At 43.6% G+C, this 27,383-nt stretch overlaps 1 protein-coding gene across 5 annotated transcripts in view; it reads right to left on the bottom strand.

Annotated features, from left to right (window-relative positions):
* LOC126342225 (involucrin-like) overlaps positions 1-27,383 on the bottom strand; it is a 257,264-nt gene that overhangs the window by 123,390 nt on the left and 106,491 nt on the right. For all 5 annotated transcript variants that reach the window (XM_050001838.1, XM_050001836.1, XM_050001839.1 and 2 more), the window contains one exon: positions 4,493-7,182. In XM_050001838.1, the coding sequence (XP_049857795.1) occupies positions 4,493-7,182 (2,690 nt within the window). The remainder of the gene's footprint in view (positions 1-4,492; positions 7,183-27,383) is intronic.

The following is a 27,383-nucleotide window of genomic DNA, read 5'->3' as shown; positions in this document are numbered from 1 at the left end:
AGTATTTCAACTCTAATGTCACTTCATTCCCCACTTCAAAACCTCTAAGTGTCTACTAAACCTAACTTTCCACCTCTGTAAGTGCTGAAATGTACCCAATCGACATTATCAAAGTAAATATGTTGGCATACATATGATGCATCCACTAAAATTAATACACTATCACCCATGATCCCTCTGAATATGTGATTACCACTAAGAAAAACTTCCATGTTCCTGATATCCTCTGTTATCCAGAAATCTACACCTATTTTAAGACCATGTACAGTTTCTTCATTAATGCACTGAATTCTCTTTCTCTCCTGACAACAATCCTTCAGTTTACCATGAGACATCTCAGTACCCTTCTAGATAATCTTTCAATTATCTTATATTCTGACTCATCAAATTCTACTCCTGGTTGACTACAAACACTTTAATTTTCATTATTATTTTATAATTTACATACATCTGTAAAACTTTTTCTACAAGCTCTCAAAATTTCACAAATGTATGTAAATTTTATAAGTTTTTACAGGGACATCATACATGTCGAAGACATTCCTGAAATCACAGATGTACTCTGAGTGGTGCTAAACAACAGTCATTTCAAGACAAATATCTAAAGTCGAGAAACAGAGACAGCTAGATAATCTCAAAGTTCTCCAGGCTGAAATGAATTTGTCACAAGACACCTCACGAAGTTCTTTTCAGGATCATCGAGCTATAAACCTTGGACCTGTTTTCAAGATCTATCAAATCAATATGGAAGGCATGAGTAAATCAGCGTCAAGTCTTCCAGTAGATTTTATCAAAATATAACATCGGCACTGTCGCTGTTCAGGAAACTGATACCATCTTGAAAATGAAGATCATATAAATCAAGAGAGGAAAAATTCCTGGCTTTGACTTACTAGGACCAATGTAACATCATGTTTATGGAGTGGCAACATACGTATGACTGGCAATCATGAATGCAAATCTACCGTATGCCCTGTATCTGATCTCAATGACATCCATAAAATTACAGTAAAAACTGGAGAACTAATAATAATTAAGATGCAGAAACCTCCAGCTATCTCTTGGCCTCCCCCATATATCCCAGTATTGCCTTGCCATATATCTCAGAGATTTTAACTATTGTCATACTCAATGGAAGAGTAAGGAAAATTATGAAATGGAATGGTAAAGTTCTTATAAGTTGGGCAGAAGACAAGAATTTATATCTGGTGTTTGATACGAAGGATAAAGAAACATTTTATCAGCTGCATGGAGATAGGAGTATAATTCTAATCTATGTTTGTAATAACTAAAGAGAATAATTACTTCTCCAATGTTCCCAGTTTGTAGTAAAAAAACTTCCCATACAACCAACATCATCCAATCTTGACTAAAACTGGGACAAGTATCCCACTCATATCATGCTCACCATGACCTAGATGGGACTTAAGAAAAGTAAAGTGGGATGCATTTATAAAAATTTTAACAAATGTGCTGGATAGATTCCCCTAAAAGCAAATAACTATGAGAGGCATGCAAGATCTACGATAACTGTAACGAACAAGGAAAACCCGAGTGGCTACTGTGATTAATATATTCCAGACTGGAATGCTAACAAGAAACAGTATGATGAACTTCTAAACAGTAGTGATCTTGAAATAATGGATAATCCATTTCATAGCCTAAATACAGTCAGATGTAGCAGGTGGACAGAGACCGCTGAGTCACTCAATTTTCAAACATCAAGTAGAGAAGCATGGTCATTACTAAGAAAATTGGTTGGAAACAACATAAAAGTACAGGAGAACACTCATATAACAGCTAACAGGACTGGGTGACATATACTGTCCGGTCTGCAACACGAAGGGATAAGACACCTGATACATCAGGTGAAAACTTGCATTGCTCAAAAAGAAAACTAATGAACAATCTCATTTCTCAAGAACTTCCTCTGCATCCGAAATCTTTGCTGTTCTTAAAACCCTAAAACCAGAAATCCATCCCAAACTTCTGTGCAGTGGGAAATTTGCTGAAAGATAGCTGGCTGATTTTTTCTCTGGTATTATGAAATCTGGTTCAGTCTCATACAATATGAAGCAATCAAATATCATAGCAATACTCAAACCAGCAAAAGAACTATCACACTGTTTATAATTTACTTGAAAGACTTCTACAAAATCAGATTAGTCCAGTGATCTTTCAGAACTTTCCTGCTGAGCAAGCAGGACTCCAACCAGGATGGAGCAGTGCTGACCAAGTCTTATAATTATCAACAATCACTGAAGCAGTATACCAAATGAAGCAGAAGACATCAGTTGCCTTGGTTGATCTAAGAGCAGCATATGACAAAGTTTGCAGGCATGGGTTGCTTTATAAGTTATTACCACTTGCTCCATGCACCGAGACAACAAAACTAATTGACAATATGTTACCAAGGACATTTACTATAACTACAAGAAAAGACACTAGCTATCCAAAAGTATTCAATAACATCTTATCACAGGAATGTGTCCTTGCTCCTCTCTCGTTTAATTTATGGGTTTAGTGTTGTAGAATTGCTGGATCGAATGATGTACACTATAGCACATGTAATAAGCACTATTTTATTACTCCGAAGCACACATACATTCTTGATTCTTGGTGCACGTGTGTAGTTGTGTACTGTTTTGTGCATGGCCACAGACTGCTCACAAAGAGCTTGCCACAACAAAGATATTACATACGACTTGGTCAGTAGTTGCCACAAATTTATATATATCTGACAGTCCTCCTACACAGTCCAGAAAGTTTGGCTATGGGGACGACTGGGCAATAGCTAGTGAACACAAAACCTTTGAAATAACTGAAGAAATTCGGGCTTGTAAAGTATTGATCGATGACAGGCTGCAAGCCCAAATTTATTTGAACAGCTGTGTGAAATGTTGACATGTAGTAGTTTAGTAATCTTTTTATATACGAGGGTTGGAACTTAAATTGTGGCAACTATTTATTCACAACCGATACAAAAAGTTACATGGTTGCACCTGTTACTGTCCTTCAAAGTAGTCACCAGTGTTGTGTAGAACCCACCGCCAGCGATGTGGAAGGCGTAGTATACCACTAGCAGAGCCTGTTCTGTTGATGGTGGCAATGGAGTGGTTTAAAGATACGGTGATTCTCGTGTAGAACTGTGATGGTGTTGTCCTAACGCATTACGTTCCTCCGCGGCAGACTGTCAATGTGCAGAATTACTGTTTTGTTTTTGGAGCACCACTGTGACCAGCTGAGCAAAAGAAGCTGCGACACTTTCTGCATAACCCACCCATCATTTTGTATGACAATGCTTGGGCACATACAGCGCAAGCTGTGGCTGCTCTGTTCGGTCGATGGGACTGTGAAGTACTGTACCATCCACCATACTCCCTGGACTTAAGTCCTTGTAACTTTGATTTGATTCTGAAGATGAAGGAAGCACTTAGTGGCATTTGCTTCAGAACTGTTCCAGAGATTCACGAGGCAGTAGACCGCTCCATTCACAGCATCAACAAAACAGGCTCTGCTAACGGTATACTATGCCTTCCACATCGTTGGCAACGGGTTCTACACAATGCAGGTGACTACTCTTAAGGGCAGTAATAGGTGCAAACATGTAACTCTTTTGTATCAATTGTGAATAAATAGTTGCCACTATTTAAGTTCAAACCCTCCCATATTTAGCTATTCTTGTGATTCATAATGTATGCCATATGATAAGTAAATAAAATCAAGTTTTAAAGCCCAATCAGTTCAAGTTTACACCATCCTCTGATATGCAGTTATCTACTTAACTTATTTAACTATAAAAAAAATTGCACCAGTGTCACAATGATCTTGAATACAATCAACAATCCACTGAGCAGGGATCATGGAGGTTGCTTTGTACCAATTTTATCAATTTTCCAGCCTCCTACATTTGGATACAAAGCATGGAAAAGCATTTGTCTATATACCTCAGTACACTGCCTATCCTTAAGATCCCTATGTGAAATGTAAATTGGATGTACCATAAAGGTCACACAATCTTCCTACAAATTTCAATTACCTAAACTTATTCAAGATGGTTCCAGAAAAATAATGTCACCCTTTTTTCAAGAATTCCAATTTAAGTGCCTCAAACATTTGTATTACTTCTTTGCCTCCCTTTCTCCTCATATAAGATAGGTCTAACTTAACCTCATTTCTGAGTGACTATGCTCTACAATTATTTTTCCTTCCGGCTTATGAAGAATGAACGTGCAACTCTGAAATTTAGACATACTGGCGACTCCACTTGCGTCCTTGTGAATAAACTGTTTAATGTTTTAATAATTCAAGAAGCTATGTAACAAACTGGAACAGGAGAGAAATTTAGTGAAGAGATCCAAAGCTCAGTAATCTAACACTGTGTAATATAGAACATGATTTCTATGTACCATAGTCTTTAAAACAAAATGTGAAATCAGCGTAATTTTTACTCAACAGTCTACATAACAAAGCAAGTGAGACCTGTACTCACACAGTGAGAAGTTGAAGTTGATTGTTCTTGAAGTCCCTTTACCTTCCACTCTTGCCCAGTCATTACACACTGATATTGTTTTGTTGGTAGCCACTTAACTTCTTTTGTTACGGTGTCCTGAAATGTTTGCATTAGAATTTCTTGGCTAAGCTCTGCTGACAATCCTAGAGCTTTTTTTGTGAAAGACTGCTCAAATCTTTCCACTGGCCCCTCTTCTGCTCGTTCCACAGCTGGTTGCTGACAATCCTCACTTTCAGCTAGCCCCTTGATTTCTTCGATTACTGACTGCTGGGGTTGTTCCCCTGTAGGATGTTGGCCTTGTTCCCTTTGTAAATGCTTGCCTTGTTTCAGCGTTTCCTGTTGCTGCCCTTGATTTAGTGTTGGTTGCCCTCGTTCATATCTCGAGACAAGTTCTGACATTTTCTTTACAGTGATTTGCTGTATATGCTCTCCAGCAAACGGCCTTGTTTGTTCTGTGTTAGGAACCAGCCCCTCTTCTTTGTCAAACTGTTTTCTTCTTTTTGCTTTCAGCTTCAGTTCTTTGTCACAACCAACTTGATTTATTTGTCTGTTTGTCAATTTCTGATTTTTGTTTCCCAAGCCTGGTTGCAGTTTATTAGATACAGAAGATTGTTGTTGACCAGACACAATCCGAGGCTGTTGATAAGTTGTGGTATACAGTCCTTGATTAACAATCGCTTCCTGCTCTTTACCAGACCTTAACTTGTGATGTTGGTGTACTGTAAATGGTTGGTCTATTTTTATCAATTGCTCTTTTTGTTCTGCACAGTGTGACTGCTCTTTTCCCAAAATTTGTTGTTTTTTTATTTGTGTAAGAGAGGATTCTTTCTCCATTGCAGATTGTTGAACTGCTTCACCACTCAGTTGGTAATGAGTGAGATGCCACCCATGTACTGTAATGAGCTGTCGATTTTGCTCAACAGTGGGCTGCTGCAGATATTTCGCAGAACCAAAAGGATGTGGGAAATTATTTCGGTGTTGGGCTTCTATTGAAACAAGCTGTTGTCCTTTTACATTGTTTTCCTGACCTTGTTGTTTACTCAACTGCTTTACAATATGTTGCTCCCCACATTCACATCTGAGTCTATTAACCATAGGAGGTTCTTTGATTTCTGGAAAAAGCTGCAGTTCAATTTCTGCAGACTGTTGTTTTCCTTCATTCTGGTAGAGGTTCTGGCCTTTCCCAAATGACAGAGCTGCATGCAGTGAAGCAGGAAGCAAGTGGCATAATTTAACAGGAAGCTGCTGGCGCATTCCAACAGTAGTCTCTTGATTTACTGTATTTTTTCCTTCAACTCTTTCGACAGAATGCAGTTCATCATTTATTGACGATAGATACTCTCTTGACTTTCGCTTATCTCCTCGTTTTTCTTCTTCAACTGACTGCAGAGGCTTTTGGACATTAATTTGCAATCTGTTTTCTATAGGGAATAGTTGTTCTCTATCAGATGAAAATGGACAATCTACATCATTAGTGAACTGCCGTTCATTAATGGTCATAGATTTGGGACTACCGTGTGTGCTCAAGTGGCCCCCATTATTCATTGTAAGGTGCTTCCTTTGTTCCATAGTGCGTGTCTGCTGCTCTGTACCTCTTATGTGTTCTATGAAGAAATTATTATCTTGTTTATTTCTTGGTGGCTCCTCTTTATTTACAGTAGGCTTCATTCCTTGGTTCAGTGCATCTTGCTGACCTTGATCCTCTGCTGGCTGTCTTGCTTGATCAGTTATGATTTGACCTTGAACATCTGCGAAACTCAGTTTTTGTGCTGTCAAGAATTTCTCTCTCTGTACATCTCTGTTTAGGTGCTCATGTTCTGTTTGCAGCTTTCTCTGTAGACCTGCGTGCTGCTGCTTGGCACATTCACAGTATTGTGTTCTACTAGCTGACTCCAATGACTGGTGACCTTTATCTTCTGGTATTTGCTGTTCCAATACCTGTTGTTCCATTTCCTTAATATGAATTGTTCTTTGATTGCATGCCTTGCAATCCTTTTCTTGGCAGAAATGATCTGATACTGAGTCTTGTTGGACTTTGATCAATGGTTGTTGTGGTTCATTTTCCTTGTACAGCTGACTTGCTTTGAGAAGAAAATCACATTTTGGTGGATAACAGTTCTGTGAAACAGTTTTCTGAAGCTGAAGTAACTGATCTTCTGGAAGGTTCAGTTTTAAATCCTTGCCACTACTACAATACTTTAATTTATCATTTCCACCACTCAAATTGAGACAGATTCTTTGGTGCTCTTGTAATTCGTTTGATAACCTCGATTTCTGCATTGCTTCATTCAATAGCACTTCCTCTTTTTCTACATTTTGTAATTGTTTTTCTTCTGTCAATGAACATGCCTTATCCTGCTGTGAAAGATGACCAAAGCCAATCAGTTGATCATTTTGGTGTACTTCTTTTGACTGGAATTCTGTGTTGTCTTTTGGATGGTGAAGATGATGTTCCCCTATCTTTTCTGAAACACATTTTCGTGTCTGGTTATGCTTTGATGATAGCTGCAAAACAGCACCGACAGATGTATTTTGCAACTGAATCTGTTGTATATGTTGCTGCTGCTGTTCCTGCTTTTGCTGCTGCTGTTCCTGCTTTTGCTGCTGCTGCTCTTCTTTCCTCACTAACTCATTGTTTTCATCCTTCAACAATCGCTCTGGTTCAGATTCTGCAAGAGAAGAAGACCAGTTAGGTACAGATAATAGAAAAAAAGTACTGTATACCAGAATCGTAAACAATCACTGTATTTAGAAAGAAATTATGGGATGGATGCTAGGGAGAAATTTATAAATTAGAGAATACATGGAAAAGTTTACTTGTTCTTAAACCAATTCCTGTGCCACTTCAAGCGATGTTTACTGTTAAAATGAATATGATCAAAATTGAACCGAAGCAAGGATAAAGGGTGGATAACTCCTGCAAGTTAAGTACCTTGTGGTAGAAGAGAGAACTCGACATATTTCAAAGAAGAAGCAGTAATGAAGATCTGAAACTCAATTATCAGCACTACTGTCAAATCCTCCACACTGTAATTAAGAAAACAAAGTTCATGTTCCACCGTTCAAAAACTACAACACTTCAAGAATAATACAAAACCCATTTTTGATTATATTAAACAAGAAACAATCAAAACTATTAATGTAAATGAAACTGACCCCCAAAAATAGCTCTCGCAGAAACTGTGAATGCACCAGCAACAGGTATTAGTTTCAAAACTAAACCATAAATACAGAAATCATCAGATCACTAACAAAGGAAACTCCCCATCGCAGGCCCCTCAGATTTAGTGGTAAATTGGCCCATTGGATAGTCCATCAAAAACTGAACACAAATCAAGCATAAAAACAGGAAGAAGGTGTACTGAACTGTGTAAAACGGAAAAAAATAGAAAAAGTGTGCAGTTTCGAGCAGTGCTAATGGCTGTCGTGTCATGTCGTAGTGTGGTCACGGTGTTGAACTGTGACGGAGGGGTTCTGGGTTCTAATCTCACTCGGTTCCTTTTTTTTCCCTCCACAAAATTACAAACTTTCTGTCCAGGCATCAATGCGTCTGTTAGCTGTATTCAAATTTGTGTAAGTGTTGTGGCGTACTGTCACTTGCAACAGTGATGTCTACTGAAGGGGCCTCCAGACATAACTCCCGAAAAAGAAAAATATGTTAAGATCTAAAATAAATTTAACTGTTAAGAAGTCTTTTTTGTTGGTACTTGCCTGAAGTGCAGCCTTATATGGGAATGAATCGTGGACAGTTGGAAATCTGACAAGAAGAGAATAGTAGCTTTCGCAATGTGATGCTATAGAAGAAGGATGAAGATTGGCTACATATATCAAATAATGAATGAGATGGTGCTGAATCGAACTGGGAAAAAGATAAATACGTAGCATAACTTGACTAAAAGAAAGGAGCAGTTGACTGGACGTATCCTGATGCATCAAGACTTGAACCTAAGACTTCCAAGAAAAAACTGTCTCAGGTTGAAGGGGATACGCAGACCTCCACAATGACGAAGACAGGCAGCAAAAGGATAAGGGAGGAATCTAAAACTCCCTCCTCCCTGGATAAGCGAGTCCAGAAAAAACAGAGGCAAGAAATAGGGAAACAGACCTACAGTACGGCAGTCTCAGTTTTTAAGATGGCAGTTATCCAGGAAGGCTATCACCTCGCAGCAGGAGGAATCTGTAGAGATGGCCCTCATTGAAAAGATTGGGGGGGGGGGGGAGGGGGAGGGGGGGGACACGCTGGTCCAGGACCCAACTTCAGGAGTGTCTATCTAGATCGTGGTGCCCTTATTTTTGTCTGTGAAGGGCTGCACACGGTGGAATGGCTTAAGGACAAGCTGCTTATAATATCCATGTGGGAAGAGGAAAACTGCTGGTCAAGACGGCAGTGCAACTTCTCAAGACTGCAAAGGTATAAACATGGGTACCAAAGATCCTTAAGGATGTCTCTCCTTAGACTCTGTTCGAGAAAATAGGGGCTCAAAACCCAAAAGTCTCAACAGAAGACTGGAGAGTGATCAACCAGAAGGTTTTACTGGAAGGACGAACCCTGGTGGTGGAGGTCGGAGAGAAGCCCCTGAAGGCGATGCAAGAGCAGGACCTTGAATTGTTTTTAGGGTTCTCGCAGGTCACTGTCAGGGTTCTCAAAGACCTCAAAGACAATGATGGCAGAAGACAGAGACTGGAGCACAATAAAGGGGCCTCTGCTGCCCTAAGATGCTGCCTGGGGAGGCGCGAAGTGGACGTGGCCCTGATACAAGAACCCTACTTATACAAAGGGGGCGTATCGAGCCTCAGTGGCACTGGAGATAAGCTGAGTTATGCTAGAAATCTAAGAAACTCCAGCACATGAATCTATGTAAGAAATGGAATTTCATTCATGCCATTGATGGATTTCTGCTCCAGGGACCTCGTGACCATTAAAATGCACCAATGTGAGGAAGGTACAAAGTGTACAACTTTGCTTCCGCCATTTTTTCTCCAACATCTGAGGCTTTAATGAAACAAATTGGTTACACAGGTATCATTAAAAGTATTTTCCATCGCTGGCCACTTCTTTCTCCCATCTTTCGAGCAGTGTACGAACCCTGTATCAAAAAAATTGTTCATCTTTTGAAACGATCCATGAACCAATCCAATTTGTGACTTCTTCAGGAGATCGGAAGTGTTGGTCGGACAGGCCATGTGCCATTTATCTACACAGGTGATTGTCAGAGGGAGCAATGTCTGGAGAATATCGCGGGTGGGGTAGGACTTCCCATTTTAACGTTTCCAAATTCGTATTGACCTCTTCTGCAACATGGGGTTGAGCATTGTTGTGCTGTAAAATCACTTTATCGTGCCTCTTTCTGTATTGTGGTCATTTGTCTTTTAATGCTCTGCTCAAATGCATTAATTGCATTTGATAATGAGCACCTGGTTTTAACACTTCATAGTACATAACACCGAGCTGGTTCCAGCAAATGCAGAGCAATCTGGGAGCCATGAATATTTGGTTTGGCCATCGACGTGGAAGCATGCCTGAGATATCCCTATGATTTTTTTGTGTTTAGGGTTATTGTTATGATCCCATTTTTCGGCCCCGTTACAATGCGATGCAGAAATCTCTTCCGTTTTTGCCTCTGAAGCAAATGTTCACAAACACACAAACGCCATTCAACGTCTCTTGGTTTCAGCTCACTTGGGACCCAAGTTCCTTCTTTCTGAATCATGCACATAGCCTTGAGACGTTTTGAAATGGCTTGCAGTGTCAATCCCACAAATTGTGCCAATTCTTCTTGAGTTTGATGCCAGTCTTCACTCAGCAATGTCTCCAATTCTGCATCTTCCAAAACACTCTCTCTTTCACCACTATGCCTGTCTACTACATTAAAATCACAATTCTTGAAGCATTGAAACCACTCACGACATGTTGTTTCACTAATAGCATCCTTACCATATGTACTTGAGAGAGCATTTGATGAGACTCAGCCATTGTTTTCTTCATATAGGAACAAAGACATTTTCAATCAAGAACAACTTCATGATGCAGACAATAAGCAACTAATGTTTGCATGAGGTTATGTTGACTGAGGTCCAAGCTAACTGCCTGACGTCTGTGAGCTGTTTCTTTCAACCTCTACTTACCGTTGTCGCCATATATTGGCGAACAGCGGAAGCAAAGTTGTACATCTTTTATAACGAGGGAAATTATTTTGGCCTCAGCTTACCTTTCTTACGAAGACAGCTCTCCTCCTCCTTTGGAGATGAGGAGACTGGTAGAGGCTTGCCATCAGTAAGGTGACAAACTGCTGGTGGGATGTGACACCAATGCCCACAACCTAGTGTGGGGCAGCAAGGACATCAACAGTAGAGGTGAGTACCTTCTTGAATTTCTTTTAGCTAACAACTTGGAGGTCCTGAAGAGGGGCAGTGAATCTACATTCAGGAATAGCAGAAGGGAAGAAGTAATTGACATAACTTTTGGTTCCAAGATGATGGGCAGCTATGTCAAACAATGACATATGGTGTTACAGCCATCCTCATCGAACCACATGTACATTAAATTCAAAGCTGAAATGGGAATCAGACAGACCATGACCAATAGGAATCTCAGGAAAACAGACTGGGAGACATATAGGAGGGACCTTGACTTAGTCTTATCGGAAATTTAAACCTCGATAAGGAATCCATGGAGAAGAAATAAAAACTGAGGTTCGACGATGACACTGTAATTCTGTGAGAGACAGCAGAGGACTTGGAAGAGCAGTTAAACAGAATGGACAGTGTCTTGACAGGAGGGTATAAGATGAACATCAACAAAAGCAAAACGAGGATAATGGAATGTAGTCGAATTAAGTCGGGTGATGCTGAGGTAATTAGATTAGGAAATGAGACATTTAAAGTAGTAAAGGAGTTTTGCTATTTGGGGAGCAAAATAACTGATGATGGTCGAAGTAGAGAGGATATAAAATGTAGACTGGCAATGGCAAGGAAAGCATTTCTGAAGAAGAAAAATTTGTTAACATCGAGTATAGATTTAAATGTCAGGAAGTCATTTCTGAAAGTATTTGCATGGAGTGTAGCCATGTATGGAAGTGAAACGTGAACGATAAATAGTTTGGACAAGAAGAGAATAGAAGGTTTCAAAATGTGGTGCTACAGAATAATGCTGAAGATTAGATGGGTGGATTGGAGGACAGCATGGAGGGTAAATATTGTATAGGGAGAGCAAGAAATGAATACACTAAGCAGATTCAGAAGGATGTAGGCTGCAGTAGGTACTGGGAGATGAAGAAGCTTACACAGGATAGAGTAGCATGGAGAGCTGTATCAAACCAGTCTCAGGACTGAAGACCACCACAACAACAACAACAACAACAACAAGGAATCCAGTAGAGTTTGAGGAAGAAACAGAGGCTGTTACCTCTGCCATAGTGACTTCATATCAGAACAACTGCACAATCACCAAGAAGTGCACAAACAGGAGTGGTGGAATAATAACTTGGAAATTCAAAGAAAACAGGTATGAAGACTGTTTAACATTGCGGAACATAAAGTACAGTGGGCTAATTATCTTGAGGCCCTTGTCAACTACAACCATGCAATCAGACAAGTGAAGAAGACATCCTGGAAAGCATTCTGTGAGAAAGCGGAGAGCACGGCTGCTCAAGCCAGACTTCACAGAATCCTCACTAGAGTACCAATCAATCCAGGAGATATGTTGAGCAAGGAGGATTGCGAATATACAAAGACAGCATATGAGATGCAGGAACAGCTCTTCAAAACTCACTTTCCTCAATATGCTCTGCCGGACAACACAGACCAGAATGTGATCCAGGAGAGACAATGGTTCCCAGGCACTCGAAGAGAGGACTGAGAATCGGCCAAAGAGTGTGTGGACTTTAATAAAATCCAATGGGTGATGGGGACATTCCAACCGTTCAAGTCACCTTGCCTAGATGGAATTTTTCCAGGTCTCCTGCAACAGGCATGAGAGAATCTTATAAGAGTCCTATACAGGTTATTCAGAGTTTGCCTAGCAGTAGGAATCGTTCCCAATGTTTGAAGGGCAGTGAAGGTTGTCTTCATTCCAAAGCCAGGGAGAATTGATCATACCAAGGCCAAGAATATGAGACCAATCAGTCTGTCCTCCTCCATTCTCAAAACATTGAAAAACTTGTTAATGCATACATCGGGGAGAGGAGGCTAATTAAGGTCTCTCTACATTCAAACCAATATGTATGTCAACCAGTTAAATCATGCAAGACAGCTCTCTATCTACTCGTTGGGAGGATGGAGAAATAACTTCACTTCCAAGAAATAGCCCTCTGCATCTTCCTGGATATCGAGGGAGCCTTCAATAACATGACCTTTGATTCCATGGTAAGGGAAGCAGACGGGCATGACCTAGGGACTACTATATGTAGGTGGACCAGGGCCATGCTTCGTGGACGGAAGGTAGAGGCTACCATGATGAATGAAAAGATGGTATTAACAACACAAGAGGCTGCTTGCAAGGAGGAGCTACGTCCCTTTTATTGTGGAACCTAGTCGTGAACGAACTCATTGAGGAACTAAATTCCAGACAATGCATCTGCCAAGGATACGCAGATGACCTTGTCATAGTAATACTTGGCAAATTGGTGCATTAAACAGGACCTGAGGGTTAATCCTAAGAAGACTGTTGTGGTGCCATTTACGAAGAGGCATATCCAACACTCCAGTTGGAATCTAAAGCTCTTCGCTGTAACTCTACCTGTGAAGGGGATAGCGAAATATCTAACATGGACCCCTCACATGAAGAGTATCTGCTCCAAGGCAAAAAGCAGTCTACTGAGTACCAGAAGGGCTTGTAAAAACTGAGGCCTAAGCCCCAGAGGTATGCACTGGATATACACCACAATGGTTAGACCTAGGATTTCCTACGGAGCAGTACTGCGGTGGAAGAAGGTAGAGCAGTGGGTTGCAGCTAAGAAGCTTGCTAACGTGCGAAGACTGGCCTGCTTAGCCATAACAGGCAGAAATAGCAGCACACCAACTGCTGGGAAGGAAGCCATGCTGGAAATGCCTCCACTACACCTTTGGGTCAAGATGGAGGCAGCAGCTGGGACATACAGACCTAAAACTGGCAAAAACTGGATCTCATCGGGATATCCAGAACTACACCCTAACATAGTGAGTGAGGTAAACATATGAATGGCTGGGGCAATACAAGCATGACTCAATAATACCTCACAACTGCTTCAGCAAACCTTAGAATATAATAATTGGAAGTAGGGAGCAGTGGGAATAAACAGACATCATACGGGGGACTTTGTTTGGTTCACCGCTGGGTTAAAACCAGACCACTATGGAACTTAACTTCTGAGCTCATCATACTACTCAAACCTAAGGACATCACACACATCCATGGCCGAGGTAGGATTCGAACCTGCAACCACAGTGGTAGTGTAGTGCCTAGAGCTGCTCAGCCACCCTGGCCGGCTGTACGGGGTTCAGCCAGTCTGGAGGACATCATCCTTTTAGAAAAACTGGCCTCTGTATTCCAAGCTGAAATTACTGCAATCAGGGCATATGTGGAAGTGAATAAGCGTAGGTGCTACAATGACCATAGCATCTACATCTCTACATCTATTCAGACAGCCCTGGAATCACTGGCAACTCATGCAAAAAATCTAAAATTGTTGCAATGAGCAAACTGACAGATTGGCCAGGATGGCTGCAACGACTCCATTCACTGAACCGGAGCCTGTCCTGACAATCACCAAGGCTATGATCAAACTAGGACTATGGAACTGGCTCAGAACACAGCATGTAGAATATTGGACCAAGGTCCATGAACAAACATATGGTACGGTAATGATGCCCAAGCCATGTTTTAAAAGAAGATCTGTAATCCTGGGATTGAACAGGAATGAGATCGAACTCATGACTGGACTGATGACCTGCCATGGGAATTTCAAAAATATGCCTACACACATTGGGTTTAACGGAAGAAGACCTTAAATGTAGGATCTGTGATGAGGGTGGAGAAACTGCATCACATCTAATCTTCGAATGCATGGCATTGGAGAGCAAAAGAGACAGAATCTTCAGGACAACTAGCCCTGAAGAAATTGTGTCTAACAAAAAACTGGTAAAGGGACTCATTGCACTATTTAAGGGCATTGGTTGGCTTTACTAGATACACTGAGAGCAATACCGAACAATAAACTCTGTTTTGATGTGAGCAGTGGTAGGTTAGACCTAAGCTGTTTTAGATTCCCTGTCGAAATCAAATCAAATCAAATCAATGATGGACAGAAAACATTCGTAGAAATTAATAATGAGAAAAATTAAAAGGTGTGATACTAGGAGGTAGTTGTTTGGGTATTACACACTAACTATGATTACTTTTCAAGACAGATTTTTTTTTTACACTTTCAGCAATAAATGCTAATGTTATCCACAATTTTAAAAAGTTTGTACAGAATCAGGCATGAGGAAGACTTTGTAACTTATGACATGATAATCAAAAGGAATATTTAAACAAAAGATTGGTGAAATTCTTAAAGAGCAAAGAAGTTAAACATCAACCCACAGTTCCCCACACTTCAGAACAAAATGACGTAGCGGAGAAATACAATAGAACAACTGGGGAAATGGCAATATAGAATTATAAAATCCAAGGAATCTTTAAAGAAGAAACAAGTCAGAAAAATAATGACAAGTCAGGAACATTTGATTGATCACTGAAACCAAATATTTATTCCATTCACAGATAAGGAGAAAAATACTGAGATGCAAGACAATACAAGGGAGATCAGATTGTATAAAAGCATTTGAGAAGAATCAGGTTCAGAAGAAATAAATGAAGATTCTGAATCGTCTTGACAGGTACTCAAATCTTCCCAAATACCAAGACCAAGATAGAAGGATGATCATGTGTCCTATCACTTTAAAGAATCATTAGAATAAGAACCATAAACTCTGAAAGAAGAGTTGCAATCTACTGACTTGCATAAAGGTTCCAGGCAACTCAAGAAGAATTAAAGCCATATGCAGAAAATCAAACTTCGGAAGTAGCAACCTTGTCTCCATACAGAAAAGCTATTGACACCAAGTGTGTCTTTTAAGACAAGAAGAGACATGGGCGAATAGTTCACCATAAAACTCATATGGTAATCAAGGAACGAGCAAATTCAAGAGGTTTAGACTATGAAGAAATGTGTACACATGTGCAAGATGTTACAATTCACTCAGACAGTTATTTAATCTAGCTGCTAAATAGATCACTGGACATTGATCACTGTGATCTACTGACAGCTCTTTGCAGCACGAATTTAGTCAGGTAATGAGGTACCTTGAACACTATGACGACCTCCATGCCTACTAGCATGAATTCCGATAATATCGACAATGTGAAATGCAACTCCCACTTTTCTCACATGAGGTACTGAAAGCCGTGCATCAAGGCAGTCGGGTGGATGCAGTATTACTTGATTTCCAAAAATCATTTGACTCAGTAGCATATCTACACTTATTACGAAAAGTATTGTTGTATGGGGTACCAAGTGAAATATGGTGAGCATTTTTTGGTAGGAAGGACACAGCATGTTATCTTGGATGGAGAGTTATCAGCAGATGTAGAAGTGGCTCTAAGTGTGCCCTGTGGGTGTGTATTGGAACCCTTGGTGTTCATGCTATATATTAATGACCTTGCAGACAAATGCAGTAATCTATAATTAAATATTACCTGAAAGAAGCTACACAAATATTCAGTTAAGTCTTTATTAAGATTTCAAAGTAGTGCAATGATTGGCAATTTGCTTTAAACCTTCAAAAATGTAAAATTGTGAATCCACAAAATGAAAAAAATAGTATCCTATTATCACTCTAATTTAAACGAGTCACAAGTGGAATTAGTCAACTTTCACAAATACCTGGACGTAACACTATGTAGGGATGTGAAATGGAATGATCACATACACTTAATAGTGAGCAAACCAAATTGCAGACTTGGATTTATTGGTAGGATACTATGGAAATGCGATCAATATACAAAGATGAGTTGTAAGCAATCACTCATGTGGCCCATCCTACAACACCACTCACTCAAGTGTATGGAACCCATACCAGAGAAGACTAGCATGGGATACTGGGAAAGGTGTCACATGAGTCACAAGTTTGTCTGAGCCATGGGAGTGCCTCGTGCAGATGATGTAGAAACTGAACTGGTAGACTCCAGAAGATCAACATAAAACAACCAAGTATGTCTACTGTCAAAATTTCAAGAAGCAGTTTTAAATGACGAATCTAGGAACATGCTACAAATTCCTATGTGTCACTTTCAATACAGATCATGCAGACAATATTATATTAATAACATTTAAACAATTATTCTTCCTGTGCTGCAAATGTGAATGGAATATAAAAAACCCCAATAACTGGTACAATATGATGTTCTATTTGCTGTACACATTACAGTGGTATAGATGTAGATACAGAGTATAGATGTAGATACAGACATAGAAAGGAGAAATTTTTATTTAAAATACCCATGGTTTACTATATGAGAAAAACGTTAAAACGCAAAGGCATTACAAGGCTTAAAAAAGGAGGGAATTCACTTTTGGAACATCAAACTGGATAAAGCTCGACTATGTTTAAATTTCAGCTGGTCCACAGCTGACCCCTGTTTTTACCACAAAAATCTTGGAAGTGTTATTTTCATTTCATCGCTTTATGTGTATGATATGATGATGATTTTCACATACACTACATTCATGTAAGAGAAACTAAAGCAACAATTTGAACTAAAAGATCTTTGAGAAGTATCCAGTTGCTTAGGGATCGTACAAGTTGTATACATGCAAATAAATAAATAATAAAAAAATAAAAAAATAAATAAAAAAAAGATTCAGGATTTCTTGGTTAAAAACAAACTTTTTCTCACATGAAAATAAATCTCTTCGAAGGAGTAAAATACACTTTTTCCATAACAAGTAATGGTATACTTTCCCTTGGGGCTGTAAAAATATCAATCCTTTGAATGGTAAAGGTTTTTATGCACCAGCGTGGAACTTCAGAGAACGAAATATCTCGAGGAAAAAGTTTTAATGACCTATGATTTGCAGCAACATTTATATTATGATACACTGCAAATTTTTGCATTTGTATTATAAAAGTATAGATTCAAAATGACACTTTAGTTTCCACAGCATTGAAATCTAGATTGAAATGCCCTTTTGTAAGCCAATCATAGCTGATGTCACATGATCTCACCAGCCAATGACAGCAGATATTCAGACCACAGCAAACATGATGTAGTCAGCTAATAGAAACATCTCTAAAAAAAATTAAGGCTTATGAACACACAGAAATGAAAAGTTAATCATTTAAATTAATGTACATAGTGAAGCTACAAGAAAAGCTAAGCTTTCACATATAATATTGATCTTTTTTGAGTGTGTTACACTGTAACATGCATCACACAATAATGCCAGTAAAATTTTACATAATGACATTAATTCCTGGTCTTCTGGGCTCAAAATTCTTCTAAGTGGCTAGTCCTCAATGTGTTAAGTTTTAAATGAGAGTCAAATGCTCTGTGATTTAAGAAATCCATTGGACATCCGCACACGAAACATACGAAAATGCATAATTCAGCTTAAAGTGCACATTCATATGTCCAGATTCACAATGAATTAGGCCCAAACCTGACACTAAGGTTTTGGGTGTGAGATGCAAACTTTCTTCGAGTACAAGTACTGTATTATCTCATGTTTGGTTCTTTATTATGGCATAATGTTATACATGCCAGAAGTTGAAAATGTGCACTTGAATTTCAGTGAACAGTTAATGGCAAACCGACAGAAATAACTTCATAGACCTGCAAGGCAACTGACTGCCAAAAACATGTAAGTAAAATAATAACAGAAAACTGAAACTAACAACAATGTTAGCCTTCCATTATTATGCAAATGTATTTTAATTACTTGATACTTCCCACCCACAGAAATCCATTATGTTTTCACTTGATGTAAGAGCCGTGAACGAAGATGAAACAGTGTGAGCCCGCGGACACCAGCTCAAACGAACTTAATGTAAACAGCTGTGACATCACACTCATCATCATAAGTTTACTGTTATGAAGTATTCCACAGTAATCCTCTTAAAGCCTAGGACAAACTTAGTTGTTTATCAGTTCTTACCAGTCAAAATTATAAACATTTAATTGAAGACCAAAACAGTGAAAAATTCTCATAATTCTAAAAAGTTCCCGGGTTTTTCCCGGAGTGTGTACACCCTCTCACAGGCTTGGGCTTTTATGAATGGACCAGATAAATTACACAAATCAGATTTTACAAAAATGTAACATCACAGACTGTCATCTAGTATCCACACAGGTAAATAACAACTAAGTATTAACTCATGAAATGAGCCCAAAGACAGTGGGAGAAAGAGAAAGAGCTGACATCAAGAATCTTCCATACAGCGAAGCAATAGGTAGCCTAATGGATGCACATCTAGATACTAGACAGAATCTAGCATTTGCAATTGGAGTAGTGAGTATTTCTAATAAGAAACCAGGAATAACCCACAGGCAAGCTACAGAAAGAATCCTACACTACCTAAAGGAAACTAAACATTTCAAACTACAACTTGCTTCGACAAGGATGATGACATCACAGTTTACACTGGCGCTGACTGGTCTGTAGACACTGGAGATAGAAAATCGACAACCAGTTTCCTTTTATGTCACAAGTTTCACAGATTTCATGGAACAGTAAAAAACAACCGGCAATATATCTCAAGATGAGTGAAGATAAGTATATAGCATAAATTTTGCTTATCAGGAAACACTTGGCTGCAAAGTTAAATATTTCCTTCCCCAAAACAGGACGTGATTCAATTGTTGTGTGACAATAGTAAAATGACTTTTCAAAGACAAGTAGATACAAAGGTCACACTATACACACTGATGCAACACAGTTACATTAGGGAGAAAACTAATTCAGGAGAAATAACAGTGCAGCAATTTTCAACAAATATGATAAGAAAGTCATTGCTAAGAACGAGACATAACAACAAACATACAAATTAGGACTACAAGGATGAACTACTGAGAGTCATTGTCTCTAGATAGGTTGCTGGAAGTTGTCATTTACAATCCATGCGTCTACTAAACAACGTGGTTGGTAGGTTAGTTTAAAAGAGGAAGGGGGGAAGGGGGGGACCAAACTATGAGGTCATGGGTCCCTTGTTCATAATAAAACAATGCCACAAGTGTGAGAATAAAACAGACGAGACATATACCACAAAACAGAAAGAAAGGAAAAACCACAAGAATGAAGCAAAGGCAACAAACACTAAAATGAACAAAAGAGGACGAGAAAACAACAGAGAGATGCTAGAAACAGAAGAGAGTCAAACAAGAAAGCAGATTACAGTGGTTGCCCGACCAAGAGAATAGAAAAGAAAAGCCAGCCACTCTGAAACACATTAAAACTTCCACCATAAAAGCACTAGGGTGGAGGGCACAGAGGGGAAAAAGGAAATGTGCTAAAACTTAAAACAAATGATAAAACCCACCCTCATGAATAAAACGCAAAACTAAATCAGCCATGAGGCATTGTCAGATAAAATGAGTGGCAACGAGTCCGGTAACCCAAGATTTCGTCATTGGGCAGTGCACCAGAATATGGGTCAGTCAACCGGACGCTGCACCGACACAGAGGTGGGTCTTCACAGCACAAGAGGAAACCGTAGGTCGCCCAAACGTGGCCAATGCAGAGCCGGCAGAGGACAACCTATTCCCTGCGAGAGGCCCGCATGGAAGACTTCTACATATTCATAGTCTCTTTAATGACACACTGTTTGTTGTGCGTACTGTTATGCCATTCCATCTCCCGGGCCAAAAAATCCTGCGGCATAAGTCAGAACACAGGTCAGGTTCAGAGATGCCCATCTCCAGAAGCGGTTTCCGCGTAGCCTGTTTGGCCAGCCTGTCGGCAAGTTCGTTGCCTGAGATGCTGATGTGTCCTAGGGTCCACACAAACACCACTGAACGATGGGACCGGTCCAGGGCATAGATGGACTCCTGGATGGACGCCACCAAAGGATGACTAGGGTAGCACTGGTCGATAGCTTGTAGGCTGCTTCAAGGAGTCAGTACACACAAGAAAGGAGTCCTTGGGGCATGAACAGATATACTGAAGCGCATGAGATATGGCCACCAGCTCTGCAGTGAATACACTGCAGCCATTTGGTAAGGAATGCTTTTCAATATGGCCTCTAGTCGAAAGAATCGAGAAGTGACACCAGAGAGACACACGGTTAATGGAGTCCTTAGAGCCACGCGAAAGTTCCAGGTGAAGCTTCGGCCTAAAGCTACACCACAGAGGTGTACATGAATGGACCTCGAGGAAAGGTTGTTGTTGTTGTTGTTGGGATGTTTAAGGGGGACTAAACAACTAAGGTCATTAGTCCCCCATTCCAAAAAACCGGCGAAACAAAATTTACGGAACAGGTAAAACCCCAAGGGGGAGGAGACGCCCCTCCCCCCAGTCACTGAAAGAACACCAATGTGGCAGCGAACACTAGAGACAAAAAGAGTACAGACGAACACTGGACAGAAAGAAACGGAAGAAAAGAAGAGGGTCGGAGACTGGTTGACTGACCATGGGAACAAAAATTGGGAAAGAGTCAACCATCCGAATACACACATTAAAATCTGCAACCAATGAGACAGTCGAGGACAAGATACACAGAAAGGGAAAGGGACAGGTCCCCCCTAAATGGAACTATAAAAAGGACTACCACGGATAAAATGTAAAACGTTGTCAGCCATGGAGGCATCGTCGCATAAAACCAAAGGCAACGTGCCCGGGAGATTAAAAGTCTGCCGGAGGGTGCGCAGGCGGGGACACTCCAACAAAATATGGGCGACCGTCAACCGGGACCCACACCGACACAGGGGGGGATCCTCCTGACGCAAAAGATGTCCGCGCGTCAGGTAGGTATGGCCAATGCGGAGCCGACACAGGATGACAGGGTCCCTGTGAGAAGCCCGCAGGGAGGACTGCCACACATCGGTCGTCTCCTTAACAGCCCGCAGTTTATTCGGAGAAGTCAGGCTACACCACTCGTCACGCCACATCTGCAGCACCTTACGGCGCAACGCCAGCTGCAAATCATGAGCCGGGAGGCCGATTGCCAAAGTGGGGGCGTCGACCGCCCCTTTGGCCAGCCTGTCGACACGTTCATTCCCCGGGATGCCAACGTGACCTGGCGTCCAAACAGAGACCACCGAACGACCAGAGCGGGTAATGGCAAAAACAGACTCCTGAATAAAGGATACCAGAGGAGAAGAGGTATAGCAGCGGTCGATAGCCTGGAGGCTGCTCAGGGAGTCACTGCAGATGACGATGGACGTACCTGAGCAGGAACGCATATGCTCAAGAGCGCGCAATATGGCCACCAGCTCTGCAGTAAAAATACTGCAGCCAGCCGGCAAGGAGCGCTGTTCAACATGGGCAGCATGAGCAAAAGCGTAGGCAGGACGACCATCCACCAGGGAACCATCGGTGTAGACAGGCTCACAGCCTGAAAATGAGGCGACGAGCGCAAAAAAACGGTGACGGAGGGCCACATGCGGAACCGAGTCCTTGGGTTCCCGTGCCAAGTCCAGGCGGACGGACGGACGGGTCATACACCAGGGAGGCGTGGGTGCACAGGCCCGGAAGGGCGGCAGAAGAGGGAACGACCCCAGTTCAGACAGCAGGGACTGGACGCGGACAGCAATGGAAAGTCCAGACCTAGGTCGCCGGTCAGGCAGAGGGAGAACCCTGGCAGGGAAAAGCAGGCGATGATTGGGATGGCCCGGTGAGCAATGCAAGTGGACAGCATAGTCGGCGAGCAGTCGGTGGCGGCGAATCCGCAGCGGGGGAACCCCGGCCTCCACCAGCAGACTATCCACGGGGCTCGTACGGAAAGCGCCAGTTGCAAGCCGAACCCCACAGTGGTGTATGGGGTCCAACAACGTCAACACTGAGGGCGATGCAGACCCATAGGCCAGGCTCCCATAATCAAGCCTGGACTGCACAAGGGCTCTGTACAATCGCAACAGCATGCTGCGATCTGCACCCCAAGACGCATGGCTCAGGCAGCGGACGGTGTTGAGGTGCCGCCAGCACTTTTGCTTCAGCTGAGTAATATGAGGAACCCATGTGAGCCGGGCATCAAAGTCGAGTCCTAAGAAGCGGCTAGTGTCCACCACTTCAAGTAGGTGACCGTTGAGGTAAAGTTCCGGATGAGGGTAGACCGTCCGACGCCTGCAGAAGTGCATAACTCGAGTCTTGGCCGCAGAGAACTGAAATCCATGAGTCAGAGCCCATGATGCCGCCTTGCGAATGGCTGCTTGCAGCCTGCGTTCGGCGACTCCTGTAGTCGTTGAGCTGAATGAGATGCAGAAGTCGTCGGCATACAAAGAAGGAGACACCGACGACCCCACGGCTGCAGCCAGACCATTGATGGCCACTAGAAATAAGGAAACGCTCAACACCGAGCCCTGCGGGACCCCATTTTCCTGTACATAAGAGGAACTAGAGGCGGCACCGACTTGCACCCGGAAAGAGCGGCGCAATAAAAAGTTTTGAAGAAAAGCAGGGAGCTGACCACGAAGACCCCACTCGCGCAACGTAGCAAGGATGTGATGCCTCCATGTTGTGTCATATGCCTTCCGCAGATCAAAAAATACTGCAACGAGATGCTGACGGCGGGAAAAGGCCGTACGGATAGCAGATTGCAGCCGCACCAAATTGTCCGCAGCAGACCGGCCCTGACGAAAGCCACCCTGGGATGGAGCGAGGAGACCGCGCGACTCAAGGACCCAACACAAACGCCGCCCCACCATACGTTCGAGCAATTTGCACAAAACGTTGGTGAGTGTAATGGGAGGATAGCCGTCCACCGCCAGAGGGTCCGCACCGGGCTTCAAGATGGGAACGATAACACCCTCTCGCCATTGCGACGGGAACACGCCCTCGCTCCAAATGCGGTTAAAGATGGTGAGGATGTGTCTCTGGCAGTCCCCGGAAAGATGCTTCAGCATCTGCGCGTGGATGCAGTCCGGTCCTGGCGCTGTATCAGGGCAATCAGCGAGGGCAGCGAGGAATTCCCTCTCGCTGAAAGGAGCATTGTATTTTTCAGAATGACGTGTGTGGAACGATAACGGCGTCCGCTCGGCGCGCTCCGCTCCTTTAGAGAGCGAAAGGCAGGAGGGTAAGTTGCAGTCGCAGAGCTCGTAGCAAAGTGCGTGGCAAGGTGGTCAGCAATGGTGGCAGCGTCCGTGCAGACAGCGCCGTCCAGGGAGATTCCAGGGACACCCATAGGGGTCTGGTATCCATAAATCTGCCGGATGCGGGACCACACGAGCGACGGGGAGACACGGGAGCCCAAGGATGAAATGTACCTCTCCCAGCATTCCTGCTTACGCCGTGCAATAAGACGACGGGCCAAGGCACGGAGTTTCTTAAAGGCGATGAGGGTCTCCAGAGACGGGTGCCGCTTATGACGCTGGAGAGCCCGCCTACGGTCGCGAATAGCCTCAGCAATCTCCGGCGAACACCAGGGGCAGACTTCCTCTGAGGGAGTCCAGAAGAGCAAGGGATGGCAGTCTCGGCCGCAGAAATAATTGACGAGGTCAAGACACGCACCACCTCATCAATGTCACCCTGTGGGAGAGAAGCAATGGTGGCAGCGGAAGTAAAAGCCGGCCAGTCAGCCCTGTTGAGAGCCCAGCGGGGCAGGCACCCAGAAGAATGACACTGGGGCAGTGACAAATAGATGGGAAAATGGTCACTACCACACAGATCAGGATGCACTCTCCAGTGAAGGGATGGGACAAGTCCGGGGCTGCAAAGAGAGAGATCGATGGCCGAGAACGAGCCATGGGCCACACTGAAATGCGTGGGAGCACCGGTGTTCAAGAGGCTAAGGTCGAGCTGAGCCAATACATGCTCCACAGCGCGACCGCGGTCATCGGAGACAGTCCCACCCCATAGAGAGTTGTGGGAATTGAAATCGCCCAGAAGCAGCAATGGCGGCGGGAGTTTAGCCAGCAGCGCAGCCAAGACATGTCGGGGGAGTTGCCCATACGGAGGAACGTAAACAGAGCAAACAGTAATAGCTGGCGAGAGCTCAATCCTGACAGTGACTGCCTCTAAAGGCGTCAGAAGGGGTACTGGTGAGCTACAGACAGAGTGGTGAACAAAGAGGCAAACTCCACCTGAAGCTCGTTGACAGTCAGCGCGGTTCTTATAGTATCCCCGATAACCACGAAGGGCAGGGGTCCGCATTGCTGGAAACCAAGTTTCCTGAAGAGCAATGCAGAGAACAGGGGAAACACTCAGAAGCATCCGGAGCTCGGGCAGGTGGCGGAAATAACCGCCGCAATTCCACTGGAGAATGGAAGCAGGAAGGGACTGGGAGGGCGTGAAGGCGACTAAGAGGCAGACGGCGCCGCTGAGTCAACGGCCGCTACTGAGCGAGAGTCAGCTGTGTCCATAGGAGAGGTCCCCGAGGGTTCCGTGAGGGCGAGATCCGTGGCAGAGGCGAGGATCTCCACCGCATCCCCAGAGCCAGAACTATTGACAGCAGGCGGTACTGAAACTGCCGGAGCGTCCTTCTTCTTGGACACGTTCCGTTCCTTCTTCTCGCGTCTGTCCTTTGGCTTAGAGGGCTGGGAGAGTTTCTCTGAAGGAGCATCGGAAGCTGACGACGACGCAGAAGCCCTACGACCAGCAGGTGGATGAACCTTCAGCCACTGGCTGACATCCGGCGGGGTAGCAGAAGAAACGGAAGAAGGGAGGGCCCCGAGGGACCCCTTCCGCGAGAGACGAGCCGGCAGAGATGACGCCGGCAGAGAAGGGGGAGGGGGAGGGGTTGAGCCTCCTGGTTTTGGAGCAGATGTCACTCCTGAAGCATGTGCGGGGGGAGTGACAGAAGGGGGTTTGCCCCCAACTGCTAAGGGGGCAACAGAGGAAGGCTTGCCCCCAGACACGAGGGGGGCAGACAGAGATGTACGGCCCCGAGGGCCAACTGAAGGCGGCATAGAGGAGGCGACAACTGCTGCCCGCGAGGGCGACGATAACGTAGCTGCAGCATAAGAAGTTTGAAGAGGGACAGGATGCAACCTTTCAAATTTCAGTTTTGCCTCACAATAAGTAAGCCGGTCCAGGGTCGTAAATTCCATAATCTTCCGCTCCTTATGAAGAACGGGGCAGTCCGGCGAGCATGGAGAGTGGTGTTCCCCACAGTTGACACAGACAGGCGGAGGCGCACATGGAGAATTGGGATGAGAGGGGCGTCCGCAATCTCGACATGTGGCGCTGGATGGGCAACGGGAGGACATATGCCCAAACTTCCAGCACTGGAAGCAGCGCATCGGGGGAGGGACGTATGGCTTGACGTCACAATGGTAAACCATTACCTTGACCTTCTCAGGCAATACAGCACCCTTGAAGGCCAAGATAAAGGCACCGGTGGCCACCCTGTTGGTCTTGGGTCCTCTGTGCACACGACGGACAAAATGCACACCATGTCGTTCCAAGTCAGCTCTCAGCTCGTCATCGGACTGTAACAAGAGGTCGCGATGGTAAATAATCCCCTGGACCATATTTAAGCTACTGTGGGGAGTGACGGTAACAGGGACGTCTCCCAGCTTATCACTCAAGAGCAACGCCCGTGACTGGGCTGGGGAGGACGTCTTGAGGAGGATGGATCCATTCCTCATTTTAGACAACCCCGCCACTTCCCCAAACTTATCCTCCAGGTGTTCCACAAAAAATATAGGCTTCGTCGAAAGAAAGGAGTCACCAGCAGTCCTGCTGCAGACAAGGTATTGTGGTACATAAGGCTCCTGCTTGGCACTAGATCTGCGTCCCTCCCATGGCGCAGCCAACGAGGGGAACGACTGAGGATCATATTGTGCAGCATCGAATTCAAGTCTGCCTCGCTTAGAGACACTGGTGGCAATGCGACCACCAGCATGGTGAGATTTATTGCGCTTCATTGGGCCACATCCGCCCAGATGCCACCTACTCCGAACGAGGGCTCTCCCCAAGGGCGCCACCCAGCCAAAGCAACGGGTACCTGGCTGATATCCCATTGCCCGGAGTCCCCGTGCCCCAGACAAGATGGGCACATACTCCTTGGCATGCATGGGGAGGAAACAGCTCTGGCATCTGTAGTGCGATCCCTGCGTGGTCAGGGGGCTACCACCAAGAGGGTACATGACGACCCCACCACAACGGACTGGCTACCGTGCTGGATTTTAGGTGTTTAAAGGGTCCACAGTTGCCGTGGGCGCTAAGAAGGGGATTGCGCACAAGACGAGGAGGCAACCCAGAAGACATGGGGTGTAAATCCCTCCACACGACAATAGATAGCATGCAAGATGGAGGTGCACGATGGACCAATAGAAAAACACCACGTAAGGCGTCCTTCCCCAAATGGCACGCACTAACAACGGAAATTTTGAAAATGGCAGGTCAAACCCAAGTGGGGACCATCACATAAGGCCGAAATTTTGGAGACTCCATTTAGTCGCCTCTTACGACAGGCAGGAATACCGCGGGCCTATTCTTACCCCCGAACTCGAGGAAAGGTGGTGAAGGGAAGCACTCCAGTTCAGACAGAAGTTATCGTACACGAACCGCAGTCGTTATTGCTGACCTGTGCCGCCTATGCGGGAGGTGAACTGCCATGGTTGGGAAAAGAAGATGGTAATTATGATGTTCAGGAGAGCTATGAATGTCTGCAACATAACTGGCAAGCAGTTGTGCACATCTAATCTTCAACGGAGTGACTCCAGCCTCCACCAGTACGCTTATCATCGGACTCATCC

This window comes from Schistocerca gregaria, chromosome 1, assembly GCF_023897955.1.
Source record: "Schistocerca gregaria isolate iqSchGreg1 chromosome 1, iqSchGreg1.2, whole genome shotgun sequence".
NCBI lineage: Eukaryota > Metazoa > Arthropoda > Insecta > Orthoptera > Acrididae > Schistocerca > Schistocerca gregaria.
This window is presented reverse-complemented; position numbering and strand designations above follow the sequence as displayed.